This window comes from Xiphias gladius, chromosome 11, assembly GCF_016859285.1.
Source record: "Xiphias gladius isolate SHS-SW01 ecotype Sanya breed wild chromosome 11, ASM1685928v1, whole genome shotgun sequence".
NCBI classification, from domain to species: domain Eukaryota; kingdom Metazoa; phylum Chordata; class Actinopteri; order Istiophoriformes; family Xiphiidae; genus Xiphias; species Xiphias gladius.
In genome coordinates, this window is record NC_053410.1 from 277,625 (window position 1) to 292,735 (window position 15,111).

General features: G+C 44.4%; 1 protein-coding gene across 5 annotated transcripts; it reads right to left on the bottom strand.

Annotated features, from left to right (window-relative positions):
• Positions 1-259: 259 nt before the first annotated feature.
• Positions 260-13,508, bottom strand: LOC120796466 (zinc finger protein 135). 5 transcript variants are annotated; one of them, XM_040139350.1, is made up of 3 exons: positions 13,126-13,508; positions 7,652-8,233; positions 260-4,049 (listed from the first exon to the last, which is right to left on the bottom strand). In XM_040139350.1, exons 1-3 carry the CDS (start codon positions 13,479-13,481, stop codon positions 3,143-3,145), a joined length of 1,845 nt encoding a protein of 614 aa, XP_039995284.1. In that variant the 5' UTR covers positions 13,482-13,508; the 3' UTR covers positions 260-3,142. The 5 variants fall into 5 exon arrangements, with proteins under 5 accessions (XP_039995284.1, XP_039995286.1, XP_039995285.1 ...); XM_040139352.1 differs by having other exon boundaries at positions 261-4,049; positions 7,652-8,282; positions 13,126-13,230; XM_040139351.1 differs by lacking the exon at positions 13,126-13,508 and adding an exon at positions 10,671-10,778 and having other exon boundaries at positions 261-4,049; positions 7,652-8,282.
• Between the last annotated feature and the right edge of the window lie 1,603 nt (positions 13,509-15,111).

Here is a 15,111-nt window from a genome sequence, read left to right on the forward strand (position 1 = left end):
AGATAGAACACGTACTGATTGAATAATCTGGATTAGCTCTAATCTGCAGGTTTTGGTCCGTCAGTGTGGGGATCCTCGGAGGGTTTGATGTTGATATAATATCGTGTTTATCAGCTAATGTGGAGGGAAGATAGATCTGTATAGATACTGTGTAAAGCAGCGGACCTGCACATCTCGTGCAGAAATTGACAACATCGGCACAGTTCAGAAAAATACCGTGAAACGAGTCACAGGGTCAGAAATGGGGGACTCGGTCCGTGAGTCCAGAGTGTGGAAGTCTGGATCTGAATCCAATTCACAGAGTGAAGACACGCAGAGGAAACTTCTTTTAAAGGTTTATTACAAAACGCAAGACAAAACATGTCAACTGGGTTTATTCTATTCAAACACGATACAATGACGAACGACCTATCTGCAGGTGAAGCTGAGAAACCACCAACCAAACAAAAACAAGCCAACACAACATGGATCTAAATGCAAAACGCTGCTGTGGACAGGAGGAGGAGAACGGCAGCTTTAAGGCCCGGAATGAAGGAGACAGAGACCGGAGCATTGGGAGCTGGGGTGGGGGTTCGGGGGGTGCGCACAGAGTGCTTCTTTTCATTTTCTACCAGAGGTTTGTAGCGCGACTCAGACGACCTGCCGCCTACACACAAATATAAATAGGTGCCCTTTAAATTAAGTCCAATCCAATTCAAACAGGGAAATGTTATTCACAGAGTCTTCACTCAGAGTGTCCGCAGCCATCAGACAGCCCCACAAGCAGGAAATGAAAAAGTGAAAGGTGGTGGTGGGGGGGGGCAAGGTCCGCTGATGTCCACAGGTGAGAGCTGGTCCATCTGTCAGGGAAGAAAAACTAACTTGATGTTCCTTCATGTTTGGTCCAAGACATCAATCTCTAAATAACCAACAATTTACCAAAGCTGGCATGAGCCTGGACAGACAGATGTTCCGTGCTGGGACACAAGAGTCCTCAAAGTTTTTTGAAGTGTCAGACAGACGTACGTTTGAGTCCACAGTTGCGGTAAATCACTGCAAAGTTGTCGCAAAAACTCACATTTACTTTGTGGAAACTCCTCATTTATACTTGTACTTTCGTCTTTTCCATGAACCAATAAAACACAACTCTAATTCTTGTTCTGTTTTTGGACATTTTTGTCCCAATGTCATGAGATTTGGACGTCTAAATGTTACCTCAGACAGACCTCCGTTTGCGTCACAATTTCACAAAAAATGGCGCGACATCTCACGTTTACTTTTCTATTTGTACTATCTCTTTTAAGTCAACCAGTTGGCTTTGTTTGTTCATTTTTGTCCAAATGTCGTCTCAGATGGACGTTCATTTGAGTCAAAATTTGCTGCATATCCCCAAAAATTGTCACAAAATCTGGGGGGGTTTACTTTACAGGTTGGTCGTTAATAAAATGATCTGGAGGCTTTAACTTTGAAAAACCGGACGTCTGCTGTTGTTGGAGTCTTTTCCTGTCTGCTGCTGCCCATGATGACGATGCTAAACGATAAATGTGGCGGTGATGTTGCTACGGTAACGAGGGCAGCTAGGCCAGGCGTGGCTGCCTAGATGCTCTCTTGTTTTTTTTTGTTTTTTTTTTTTAAACTTGTGAATCACATTTAAATACCATTTATATTTATATATTACAACATTGTTCCAAATTCATAAATAAGTAGTGCAGTTTCCCCTTCAACGTCCGCCAACACCACCACTCTGCTGCTAAAACAAGAAACCCAAACGTCAGACGCTGCAGATCGGTCATCAAACACACCTGGCTGAAAAACTACAAATATGGCCGACTAGCTGCAGGTAATAGTCTTCATGCATACATTAATGTGGAGGAATGCCAGCTCCGACCGGTCGGCTTGTCTGCTCGGATTTCACATTTTAATCTTTTAAAAATGTCAAATATCAAAGCTATAACACAGTTAACTGATCAGAACGTTGTGCCAATAAGAACTTCAGCCAATCAAAATCACTCAGGGAGGAACTGGGCCGTGACATCCGAGGGGAAAAATCAGGAGAAGGAAACAAACATGGAGATGAGTGAAGGAGTCGCTGCTCTGAACTCTGAGGGAGGTTTATCAACGACAATAGTCTCTCCAGCTTTAATCAGCTGACTTGTTATTATTCAGAAATGCAGAGAAAGATTTGAGAGAAAAAAAAAAGTCCTGGTTTGGTTGGAAAAACATTTTCTGCTGTAGAGCTGACACGAATATTTGATCATTATCTTCAAGCTAAGAAATAAACTCAAGAACATTTTCAGATTCAGGGACAAATCTGAATTCTGAGAAAAAAACCCCACTACAAATAAAGTCAGAATTATGAGGTGTGTTTTACAGGATCCAGACTAATCTCGGAAAATACATCTCTGAATTCGGATGAATCACAAAATTTTGAGAAAAACTGTAAACACAGAACTCTGAGACTAAAGTATTTTTTCCTCAAAATCCTGATTTAGCTCAGAAAATAAAAATAGAAAATAGTAACTTTGTCATTAATGAACTTCCATTAAATCAAAATGGCTTGCTACCATCTGGTCTCAGTACTTTGATTATTTATCACAGAAATCAAATATAAACGGAATCTACAGGTGTTGTCGGTGTAAAGCTTTTCTGTAGAGACTCAGTTTCCCATATTGCTCTGCGTGCTGACAGAGGTCCTGGGGCTGATGGGGAATGAAGTGTGGAGAGGGCAGAATGAAAGCAAACAGCATCCTAACAGACACGTGGAGTAGGGGGCGTGGCAGGGGACAGGACGGGGCAGGGGGTAACACTTTAAATCTAATCCCATCCTGAAGCGCAATTAACTAATGGTCAATTATGACCATATATGGACACGACCATATGTGGAGATCCCTCCGCCATACGACCATATATGGATATCCTGCTGCTATCTACACCAGAGAAGAATCAACCAGTTCCAGTTCCCAAAACCTGGACAACCACGAGCGGCCAAGAATCTGTCCCCAACTGGTCCAGAACTGGTGGAGAACTGGTCCAGAACTTTTTTCAAATTAGAACTTTTCCAGAACTGGTCCCAAACCAGTCCAGAACCAGTCAATACTGATTCAGAACCAACTCAGAACTCAGGTCCAGAACTGGTCCTAACCCAGTCCAGAGCCGGGCAACGTCACTCGGAGTCAGACTCCAGCGGGGCGGTCTCATCTAAGACGGCTCTCTTCCGGCGCTTAGCAGCAGCGGCGCGAGCCCGCTGCTCCTCCTCCAGGTGTGCCTTCTTATGGCGGGAGAAACTGGATGAGTGCATGAAGGTCTTGTTGCAGGCCGCGCAGGTGTAGGTCTTGGTTTTGGCGGCGGGGTGTCCGGTCTTGGCATGAAGCTGCTTCTGGTGCTGCTGCAGTTTCCCCCGCCCACCGCCATCCCCCGCCCTGTGGGTCTGCTGGTGCCGCGCCAGGCTGGAGGCATGGCTGAATCGCTTCCCACACTGGCTGCAGCCGTGGCGACCAGCTCCAGCTCCAGCTCCAGCTCCTCCTCCTCCTCCTCCTCCCCCCTCCTCCTCCTCAGAGGTGGTGGAGCCCCGTTTGCTGGCCCGGCCTCCACGGCGGCGGCGGTTCTTCTTACAGAGGGTGTAGAAGTTGGGCTTGTCGCGGGAGCAGAGCTTGAGGCGGATCTTGAGGTCAGACGAGGTCTCGCCCAGGTTCTCCTTGCCAGGCGTGTAGTTGTCCAGCAGCTCCTTGACGTGGGTCACCTGGTGTTTCGACAGCTGCGTGGACGTCCTGAAGCTCATGTCGCACTGTGGGCAGGCATAGAACTTGTCGCCGCTCTGACTCTGAATGATGGCAGCCGCCACATGCTGCTGTTGCTGCCGCTTGGTCTTCTTGTTCTTGCCGCCGGCCTTCAGCGAGTGGCGCAGGGTGGCCATGTTGGGGCCGAGGGCGACGTCCTTGGGGATTCCTTTTCCTTTCTTGTGGATGAGGCGGTGGCGCGACAGGCTTGAGCTGTGGTTGAACTCCTTCCCGCAGATGTTGCAGGGATGGATACGCCGCTTCCCGTGCAGCCGCAGGTGACTCCCCAGCATCCTGACAGGTAAACAAACAAACATTACATCAATTAGGGCTGCAACTAACCTTTATTTTCATTATCGATTTGTCTGCAGATAATTTCCTCTCAACTAATCTGCAGATTGATCAACTAATTGTTTAGTCTATGACCATTCCGAAAATAACACCCAAAAATATTCAGTGTACTATGATATGTGGCCAGAAAAAGCAGAAATCATCACGTTTGAGAAACTGGAACCATTAAATGTTTGAAATTTTTGTTTGAAAAATGACTGAACTGCTTAATCGATTATCAAAATAGTTGCTGATTTATTTTCTGTCGATCAACGATTAAGCGTTGCAGATCTAAAATCATTATTTAAAATAGATGACACCTTATTCGTCGAATGACAAAACTTGAAAATAATCTTGTGATAATTTAAACGTTTAGGAAATGTATAAATATGCTACAAATAAAAATCCTCCCTGCACCACCAGAGGCCTGTACCCTGAAGCGAGATCAGTCTGTTTTCAGCTCTGTGTTGTAACCTGGTCACCTGTCGAGTCCCGAGTTTACAAAAACTGACGAGCATGGATGCACAGAGAAAAGAAATAATTAGCAACAGAGACATTTTTATAGATCAGGGGAATCATTTTGCAAATCATGATTATTATATCAGAGATAGAAAACATGGTTATTGACGAACCGTGTGTCCACTCTGGGTTTAAAAGTGGACTTTTAGCAAACAGAGACATTACTACACGATCAGCCTAATGAATGGTGGTTGAAGCAGCTTATTTACTTGAGTTCGCTGGTAACAGCTCATTAAATTATAACTAAAAAATTTCGGTCAGATAAATCCCTCAGTCATTACTTCAGGTCTTCTGCAGTTTAGTTTTGCTCTCTGCTTTGCTAGAAGGAGCCTTTATTTTTTAACTGTTTTCAAGTGAAGTAAATCCCTTATTAGTAATAGCTTGTTCATCGTGTCTGTTGAAGAATGTCAGTCATCTAGGTCATGGTGTTTCTAAGTGCTATACGAAGGAAACTGGACTTGATTGAGGTTCTTGAAGACGATATACCTCTCATCTGAAAGGCTTCTTCAGTTCTAACTGACTGGTGGGGAGTCCCGGGCATTTAACCTCCTGTGGGCATCGTTAACACGTTGAGAGTCGTTAGGGTCACGTGTGAGTCTTTGACCCACCCGGCCATCACGTGAGTCATCAGGGTCACATAAGTCATGGAATGAATGGATGTTCATCTGCCTGGGGAGGGATCTAGAAACTGTTTAGTAAGAGGCTGATAAGTGGTGTCGCAGACCACCTCCTCTGTTTAGTGATGGTTGTTCCAGTTTAACGTAGATAGCTTCTTTCACTCCTCTTTCAAACCATCAGTCCTCTCTGTCCAAACTGTGTACATCGTTGTTCTCAAGATGCAGGTGGACTGCTGAGCACCCAGACATAAGCAGAGCAATGTAGTGTATGAGGATAAATGCAGCGAGGGAGGCACACGCCTGTTCACTTGGGAAACCAATCAACTGCTCCACATGTGCGTGGCACAACACAGACAACTCCTCAGGTCAGGACTCAGCAGTCCACATCTGCAGGACAAGGGACACCTATTTGAGGACTGTTGTTAGATCAGTGAGGTCAGGAAACAAATAGGGACAAAATAATAGTGACCCTGGTTCATGCCAGAATGTTTATTTCCTCCAACAGGACATTTTTTTGAACCGGCCTTAGGTGCCTACAGTCAAGTGTTTTTTATTTAAAGTAAAAGACTTTTATATAAAGAGTCTGAAGAAAGATAAGAGGCTCCACATCCTTAAAATGGGTTGTGTGTTTTTTATAAAGTCGGAGGTGTAAAATAAAAGCTGTGAAAATATAAAGTCGCTTACGACTGCCATTCCTCTGGCTCCCCCACAACAAAGTGGCCCCCCCAACTTCACAAGCCAGTAGGAATTTGATCCGATTTCTACGTCGAAACCGGATAATCAATAGGTGGCCGGCAGCTGAGTGGTCTGTGGGAGGGTAAGAAAGTGTAAACAAACTTGTGTTGGCAACTGTGCGTTAAGGACACAAAGTTTTGGAGGCAGTTTTTGTTGACAGTTTTAGGTACCACTACTGTCTTAGCTACGGTGTGTAGGCTAACGGCTAGCGGTAAACTAGCGGAGTGAGTGGGTGGTCAAGCAACGGTGAGGGAGCAGCAGAGCGGCTGCCATCAGGGAGGACGGAGGTGCGTGTGTGCGTGCTGACTGGTCTACAGCTGGGTGAGCAGTATAAAAAGTGTGTACATGTACATATTACGAGCCTTCCGGCAAATCTGGTCCCAGGCTGCCTTGTGAGTTGATCTTTGCACAGCCAATCACTGCGTTTGCTGATGACTAGTGGGCGGTTACATCCACCTAGCAGCAAAATCCAACTGTGTGCGGCTGGGACAGAAAGAGGGCCCAGAAAAGCAGGGGAAAAAAATCAAATGAACACTTTCTCTTTCTCTTCTGTATGCACAGTATTTAATACGTATTTACTTATATACGTAACCTACCTGAAACAGGACGTGTATAACATGGTTTTTTTCACTGATATTACATTTTATTTTATTAATAAAAATCTGAGACTAAAATTATTATCTAAATATTTTGAATTAAAAATTTCATTAAAAGGAATGTCACGAGAAAATAAATGGATAGTAACCAGTAGGTAACCTTTTACTGTTTGAGCCGACCGTCTTCAGATCACATAGGATTCAGACTTGAGAGTTTCAAGACCACAGCGAGGCTCAGACATAAACCTACATTTAAACAATCTCTAAAATTTCCACTTGTATTTATTTTTGAATAACCTCAAGAGCTTCATTTTGATCAGAGCTTACCTGAGCGCCTGCAGCTCACCTGTAGCAGCACCCAAACAGGATTCTCCTGACATTCAAAAACTAAGTTATCAGTTGAACACCTGACGCCTAACATCTAAATATAATATAAGCTGATTGATGTGAGTTATATCCAGCAAAGATGTTTAGGATCTTGCAGTGTTTGAAACATCTGAACTATAAATACAAACCGCTTCAAACAGCTGTTCACTCATCACCATCCAGACTATGTCTGATCTGATGCTTATATTGAACCTAAATGCGATTAAATCTGTATCTGACACAGTGAAACAGCTGCAGACACCAAATGTGACACATCTGATGTTACATGATGATCCAAAGACTGAAGGGCCTGAAGTTTAGAATCTTAAATTATTGATCCGTTCAAAATCAAAGTTTAACTAGAGAATGTGACTCCTGAAACTGACTTGATGTGATCCGTTAGAGAGAAGACGTCGTTGAACTACAGAAACACTATGGTTGTACAGTGGTGTTACAGAGTGGAGCTTCTTCCCTCACAGAAGATCTTTGGTTGAGTTCAGACAAGTTTCATTTTGTTCTGTCAGATTCTCCGGTTTAACTTTGATTCTGATCGGATAAATAATCAATCAATAATCAAAGATTATAAACTTTGTAGTCTCGAATCAGTACCTTTGTGCAATTATTTAGTGTCTGCTGGGTCAGATATCAGGATTGGTGCCCTAAAAACCTGATCAGGACTTCCCTGTTGGCAAATATAGAACTCCAACATGCCGAAAGGTGGAACAGTGAGTACCTGCTGCCTTTGAAGCTCATCCCGCAGTGGGGGCAGGTGTAGCGTGCGTCCTGATGCGTCGGCTCTAGCGCCCGTTTGGTGGGTGGCGGTGCCCCGGTGCTCTTCCCAGTGTGCGTCTGCTGGTGGCGGTACAGGCTGGAGGCGTGGCTGTAGCATTTCCCGCAGAAGCTGCAGCGGTACTGCCGCTCATCCGGCTCGAAGTCGGCCTGGTCCGAGTCGGCCTCACCGTCCAGCTGGCTGCTCCCTGCCTCCACCAGAACCTCCTGCTCCTCCTCGGTGTCCTCCTCCTCCTCCTCATCAGAGTCTGTCTTTATCTCCACGCTCTGCTCCGTCACCTCGCAGGGGTACACTTCTTCGTATGGAGCGAAGAAGGCTTCGTCCGTCTCGATCTTCAGCTGGTCAGCCGTCAGGTCCGACGGGTCATCTGAGTCCTTCTTCACGCAGGAGATGGTGAACTTTGAGCCGACCTCGGCCCACTTCACTACGTACTCGATGGGCTGCGTGTCCAGCTCCACCGTGATGAAGTCCGCACCCAGGGCATCCGACTCCGACACTGCCAGCTCCGTCTCCGAGTCCTCCATCCTGAACCGAGGTGGAGGAGAGGAAGAGCTTCAGAGGAACAGCCACAGGTCTGAGGAGGAGCGAGGGGGGGGGGAGGGGAGGTGAGGGTCAGCATGTGCTGTCACAGTCTCTCTTTCAGATAAACACAGCAGTGATTACACTGATCAGCTGAACAGAACAACATCTGGCCGCTGATCAGCTGGTTGTTCTCTCTCTTACACCTCTGGCTGCAACTAAGGACATCTGTGACAGCTGGAACAGGAGACCAGTTAATGTTCTGCTGAACAACTGATCGAATAATCCACTGGTTCCCAACCTGTTCAGGATGTGACCCCTTAACACAAAAAGTCCTCAGTACTTCGACCCCCCCTCATCAGCTGTGTTCAGCTACAGTTTTCTCTTCCTCTTGTTTTATCTGAATATTTCAGAAGAGGAAAAATCAGCCGCAAATTCACAAGAAAAGAGCAGAGACAGAGGAGAGTCTGAGAGATGAATGTGTAGCAGAAATCAGTGTTTTCTCTTCAGATTAATCTTGTGACCCTTTGTGGGGACCTGAGCCACAGGCTGGGAACCAGTGGATTGGTGGACTGATTGTTTCAGCTGTGTCTGGGGGTGTTAGAGCAGGACTGACTGCTGCATCAACACATGTTGATCGGTCAGGAATGTAATTCACTGTGTAAACCAGACGTCCCCTCCTGGTTCTTTTACTTTGAGTTCCAGGAAATTTTAATATATCAACACTGTGTTGGGCTGTAACTGATGTTTTCACTGTCAATTAATCTGCCAGTTAATCAATCAATCATCCAGTTAGTTTATAAAAATGTCCTATAATCATTAAAACTGTCAACACATTTTCTTATAGTTCAAGGTAAAAATGCCTTGTTTTGTCCAACCAACAGTCTTAAACTAAAGATGTTCAGTTTACTGTGATTAAAAATATAGAAAAACTAAAAATCTGACCCACTAGTCTTTGCTTGAAAATTGACTTAAAATTATAAGTAAATAAATGTTTCAGCAATAATATCAGTAGTCTGTTAAAACACTGTTATTCCCCATGAAAGACATTTTTATATGAACTTTATTTTAATATTAACAGACGTGAAAGTAAATAAGTACAGATACTAAAGTACTGTACTTCTCTAAAGTTTTCAAGTACTTGTACTGGCCCAAATTTCAGCTTCCTGACACACTGGAGAAATAACTGCTGTTTGACTGATAAATGAATTAAGTGACTACTTATCAGAATAGTTGAGTCATATGATTGACTGATCGTTGGAGCTCTGATGCCGTGACAGACTCACCACCATCGTCCCACATCTCATATTCTCATCTTTGGTACAAAATCATTACGACGATTAATCGATGAGTTAATTCACAGAAATTCATCAATGAGGCTTTGCTGCTTTTCTCTGTTTTACCTGGGAGTGAGCTGAGCGTGTGACAGCCTGAGTCTATTCTAACCTAATTAAATCTAGTCTAAAGACGCATGTCTGACATTACTGTGACATTAAAGGATGAAGGAATATAAAAAGCAATCGATCAATTTCTACAGACCTGGTTAGTGCACCAACTACTGGAATCTGTCATTAGACATTATTGATCCAGAAAACAAAAACTGTCATTACTGCACACTGACGCTGACACACCCATATAAGGACAACACTGTGAAGTCATTGTACATAATAAACACAGGTGACCTCTGACCTCTGTCAGACACAACAGCCACCAACGTGAAATTTAACATTTATAAAATCTTTAATATGAGCAGCAGAGACGGTTGTGCCGAAAGCTGATCAGAAGTGGTCACTAACCAATAAATCTGATAGCACCCCTCGGCTGCTCTGCGACACTTTCATTCTTTATTTTAACCTCGACAGACCGTCTCGCCGAACTCCGTTCAGAAATCTGTTATTCTTTATGTCTCCAAGCCTGCCGGAGCCCTACATACGTGACAGGCAGACTTTTCCTTTTAAATCGACTGTCCCCTCACTCTTCAGTCTAGGACGTATTAAATAAAATAAGCAGCATTTATTTGACATTGCATATCAAAATAATTGACAGACTTCTTAATTATTCCCGCGATTATTTCCCACTAAATACCCCGCGGAGGGCGGTTGCTAGCAGGGCATCCATTATTAAAGATGACGTTTCTTCCACATTTACAGCTTTTTCATGTCTTATCTTAACGCCGAAATTATTAAAAGACTCCTTTATCATGCAAAACGTCTTAAATCTTCTTAAAAATTATTTTCTGTTTGACTTAAAGCGAGGAGGTTTTAAATACGCCATTTTCTGAGCGGAGTTCCGGGGCTCGGCCGGGCTCAGTGTCAGTGATGAGGAAGCAGAGGAGGGATTTTCTCTTCCTTCAACGTTAACTGTCAAAATAAAAGAACATACCGCGGAATAAACGGCGATAACCGGATTTGGCGGTGAAACGTTTCGGGATTCGGTTACTCACCGAGCTTTAACGGCAGCAAAGCGGAGAAAACGTTAAAATTTTACCGGTCGAGACGGTCACAATAAACAGGAAGCAGGGGACGTGGACACAAAGCATTGTGGGATAGGATTAAATGGTTGCGAAGAACGGAAGTACGGCGGACTGACTTTCACAATAAAATAACGTAAAATAAAATAAAAAGAAAAAACAATGATATAAAATTAAGTTAAATAGAAGATAAAATACAAATACAAAAAACAAGAAACAATATTAATAAAATTGAGGTTAAATAATGGCAAAATAAAAAACTATCAATTTCTTTTAAAATCTGAAAAGTATTAGAATTATTAATAAATAATTGCTGTCACTCCTGAAAAATAAATATATAAAAATGCTTAATACGGGCTACTTTTAGTCACAATTTAAAATTTAAATATGGACAGTTTGTTAATATTTATTCTGACTTTGTCCTCGTGTGTTTTTGAGACACCGGGGAGAGATGTAAAAAAACGTATTCATTGTTATATTAGGAGAAAATCAAAGAATATAGGTACGTTTCCCATTTCCCTGTAGTTTTTTGTTCTTTAGGGAAAAAATAGTTAAATCCGTGAGTGAGTATTAATTACTTGGGAAATATCAAAGGTGAAACACTTTGTATACAGGAATTTTATTTTGAATTTTTCAAACAGAACCAGCTGTCTACTTAGTCTATTTGGCTTGACAGATTTCTGTCCCAGTCTGTCTGTCAATGTCTGTCTATCTGTCTCTTTATAACTGTCTGTCTGTTTGTAACTGTCTGTCTCTATGTCTGTCTGTCTGTAAGTGTCTCTCTGCCTGTTACTGTCTGTATCCATGTCTGTCTGTTTGTCTGTTTTTGTAACTGTCTGTCTGTCTGCAACTATCTGTCTCTCTGTAACTGTCTCTTTATAACTGTCTGTCTGTAACTGGCTGTCCCTCTCTCTGTCACTGTCTCTCTGTAACTGTCTCTTTATAACTGTCTGTCTGTAACTGTCTATCTGATAGTGACATTGATATTTGGGAGGTTTAATTATATTATGGCTGATATCTAGATACAATATTATCTATTAATTTATTTACCTGTAACGTAGATAAACATTTTGATTAGGTTTTGAAGACGAAGAGGAGAGAAGGAGGAAAGGAAGAGGAGGAGGAGGAAAAGAAGAAGAAAAGGAGAGGAGGAGGAAAAGAAAAGCAGAAGGGAGGAAGATGAGTAAAAGAGGGGGAACAAAAATAGGGGGAAAGGAGGGGAGGAGGAAAATAAGAGGAGGAGGGGGGAAGAGGAGTAAAAGAGGAGGAAGAAAAGAAGAGGAGGGGGAGGGGAAGGAAGAAGGGGGGTGAAGAAAGGAAGAGAAGAGGAGAGGGGAAGGAAGTGAGGAGAAGAAGAGGAGGGGAGAAAAGAGTAGGAGCGAGGAATATAAGAGGAGGAGGAGAGGAGGAAAAGAAGAGGAGGAGGAGGAAAAGAAGAGTAAAAGGAGGGGAGGATGAGGAGGGGAGATAAGAGGAAAAGAGGAGGAGGAGGGGAGGAGGAAAGGAAGGGGGAGGAGGACGAGGGGAGAGAAGAGGAAAAGAAGAGGAGGAGTGGAGGAGGAGGTTTAAAAGCAGAGGATGAATAGAAGAGGATGAGGAGAGGAGGAGGAACGGAAGAGGAGGAGGAGGGGAGGAGGAGAGGAGGAGGAGGAGGAAAAGAAGAGCAAAAGGAGGGGAGGAGGAGAGGAGGAGGACGGGCGAGGAAGAAAAGAAAAGGAGGGGGGAGGAGGAAAAGCAGAGGATGAAAAGAAGAGGAGGGGATGAAAAGAAGAGGAGGAAAAAGGCAGGATGAGAGGAGGAAAAGAAGAGAAGGAGGAAAAGACAAGGAAGAGGAGGGGAGGAGGAAAATAAGAGGAGGAGGAGGAAGAGGAGGAGGAGGAAAAGAAGAGGACAAGAGTAGGAGGAGGAAAAGAAGAGGAGGAGGGGAGAGAAAAAGAGGAGAACGGGGGAAGAGGAAGAAAACAGGAAGAGAGGGGGAGGGGGAGGAGGAAAAGAGGAGAAGGACGAAGAGGAGGAGGAGAAACAGAGGGTGCGGGTGGAGAGGAGGAGAGGTGAAGAGAGGGAAAAGGAGGAGAGGCGGAAGGGGAGGAGAGGTGGAGGAGGAGGGGAAGTGGGGAGGGAAAGAGGAGGAGGAAAAGGAGGAGAGGAGGAAAGGAGGAGGAGGGCGGTAAGCCCTCGGGCCTCCGGTGTGTTGTCCGCAGCAGCGTCACCGTTTGTCTCTTGAATCGACATTTTGTGCGTTAACCGGATTTGTCCCCGTATTTCCCCCCAGGATCCGTCTGACCGGTTGAACGGCGTGTACACACACACACACACACACACACACACACACACACACACACACACACACACACACCGCCACATACGCGCTCCGTTTCAGCCTTTTACCGCTCAAACCACCGAGATAATGTTCAACTCAAACACTTACGATTCAACCCGGAACGGTCCCGCTTCTCCCGGTTCGTCCTGGATGAGGTCTGGGTCGGTAGTCTGCCGCACCTCTGTCACATCCCAACCGGAGAGCAGCGGCAGGCTCTCGGCTAGCAACCGCTGCTGCGGCACGGAGCGGCACGGAGCGGCGCGCAGCGGCACCGAGCGGCAGGTCGCCGGGCAGAGTAGATGAGACGCTGCGGCAGAGAGGCGGCAGGCGGAAAAGCGCGCGGACCCTCTCTGGTCTGTGATTGGCTGAGCTCCTGCGCAGCCTGCTCGGTGCATCCAATCTGATTGGACGGCCGCAAACTCTGCTTGCAAATGTCGCGAGGTGTCGTGAAGCTTCAGAGCCATCGACGCCGAGCGGCTTCGAAGCCAGAAAAGTTCGTGTTCCCGGTCCTGTCGGTTGTTGCTGCTGTGTCATATCGGGGTTTATTTCTCCCTATTTCTCCTTATTTCTCTCTCTCAACTTATGTTGTGTCTTCTCATTGGAGAATAACTGAAATAAGCACCGTTCTCGCAGGTCGTGTTGAACTCCCTTAAGGAAACCCGGAAAGTTTAGTTAGTCTTGCCTCGAACATCTGCTCTCCACACAGCTGGGGAGGACACCGGCAGATGTTCACGGTGTTTACAGGCTGCCGGTCAGTTCGGCTTGTAAATAATCCACTCTTTACCGATCAAATGTCACAAAATGTCAGCTTTCTATGCTCCAGTCACTGCGCCGTCAGCGCTTCCCGCCCTCTGCAGCTGATGAAAATTGTCCGTTTGAACACGGAAGTTCATTCTTGACCCTGGGATCAGAAAGTGTGGCACAATTAGTCTGAACTCAAGGTCCACTTTCTAGGTTCTTCCTGGAGCTGAGCTTTCAACCGCATCTCTTGGTCTTCATACTGGATTTGCAGTTTTTACCCCTCAGCCTTTCCAAGGTCAGACTCTGACAGTGGTGAAGAGTAACTAAGTACATTTACTCCAGTACTGTACAGTTTGGAGCTACTTGTATTTCCACTTTATGCCACTTTTTTTTACTTGTGCTTAACTGCATTTATCTGATGACTTTAGTCACTTTACAGATTCTGATTAACAAAACAAAAATATTGTCAACAAATAAATTAGGATTTATTAATACAGCTCAAGATAAGGTGAGAACCAAAGTACTCAGCAGTTTATAAATGAATTAAAATCAGCTTCACCTTCAGCAGCGGCAACATTAAAGTGACAAACACTTCAATACATCAATAATTATAGTCTGAAAATCCTATATTATTCTGCACAGTTACTATCGGTGCTTTAAGTAAATTGTGAATGCAGGGCTTTAACTTGTAACAGACCATTTCTACTCAGTGATATTAATACTTTTACTGCAGTAAAAGATTTGAGTGTGTCCATCAACACTGTTTATTAAATTGTTCAAGATTGTGAATCCCTCAGCGAAGACAGGTTTGGATCCAGAACATTTATCTCCGTGCTATTTGTCAAATAATCAGATGAAATGTACAAGTTTATGCTTTTTTTTTTCTTTTGATTTGTGAAAGTTCTGGCATCCAAATAGCACGTTATGATAGAACAGGGCAAAGTCCCTGCAAGTATTATCAATAATAAATCTATCAATCATAGATCTGTCAGCACTTTGCTGTACGTGACCGTGAGAACAAAGAATAAATGAAGCACTTAGAGAGAGACCTACTGCTCTGTCGCTCTCTCAGACAGATCCGTTGTAGATTCAAATAACATAAGAGCTGCAGGTGGAAGTTCACCTGTGGCAGCGATAGCATCTCCGATGGAAGAGGAAGAGGTGATAAAGTCTCTGAGAGACCCAGGTAGCACATTCTGGTTTATTAAAATCAGGAAGCAGGTTTCTGAAACACTTGACGTTTACATGTGGATAATCAAAACCAGGATTCTCCGGAAACCAGATCATAAGCAGGACACCAGTCTGCATGTAAACACAGCAGAGAGCAGTGAGTGTGTTTGAACTACACAGCGG

What these genes read in the sequence shown, in the direction of transcription:
- LOC120796466 (XM_040139350.1), bottom strand. Translation starts at nt 13,481, where the DNA reads ATGGCTCTGAAGCTTCACGACACCTCGCGACATTTGCAAGCAGAGTTT. An exon ending in GGACCGTTCCGGGTTGAATC is followed by an intron (nt 8,234 to 13,125) that starts GTAAGTGTTTGA and finishes ACCTCGGTTCAG; the next exon opens with GATGGAGGACTCGGAGACGG. An exon ending in ATGAGCTTCAAAGGCAGCAG is followed by an intron (nt 4,050 to 7,651) that starts GTACTCACTGTT and finishes TTTACCTGTCAG; the next exon opens with GATGCTGGGGAGTCACCTGC.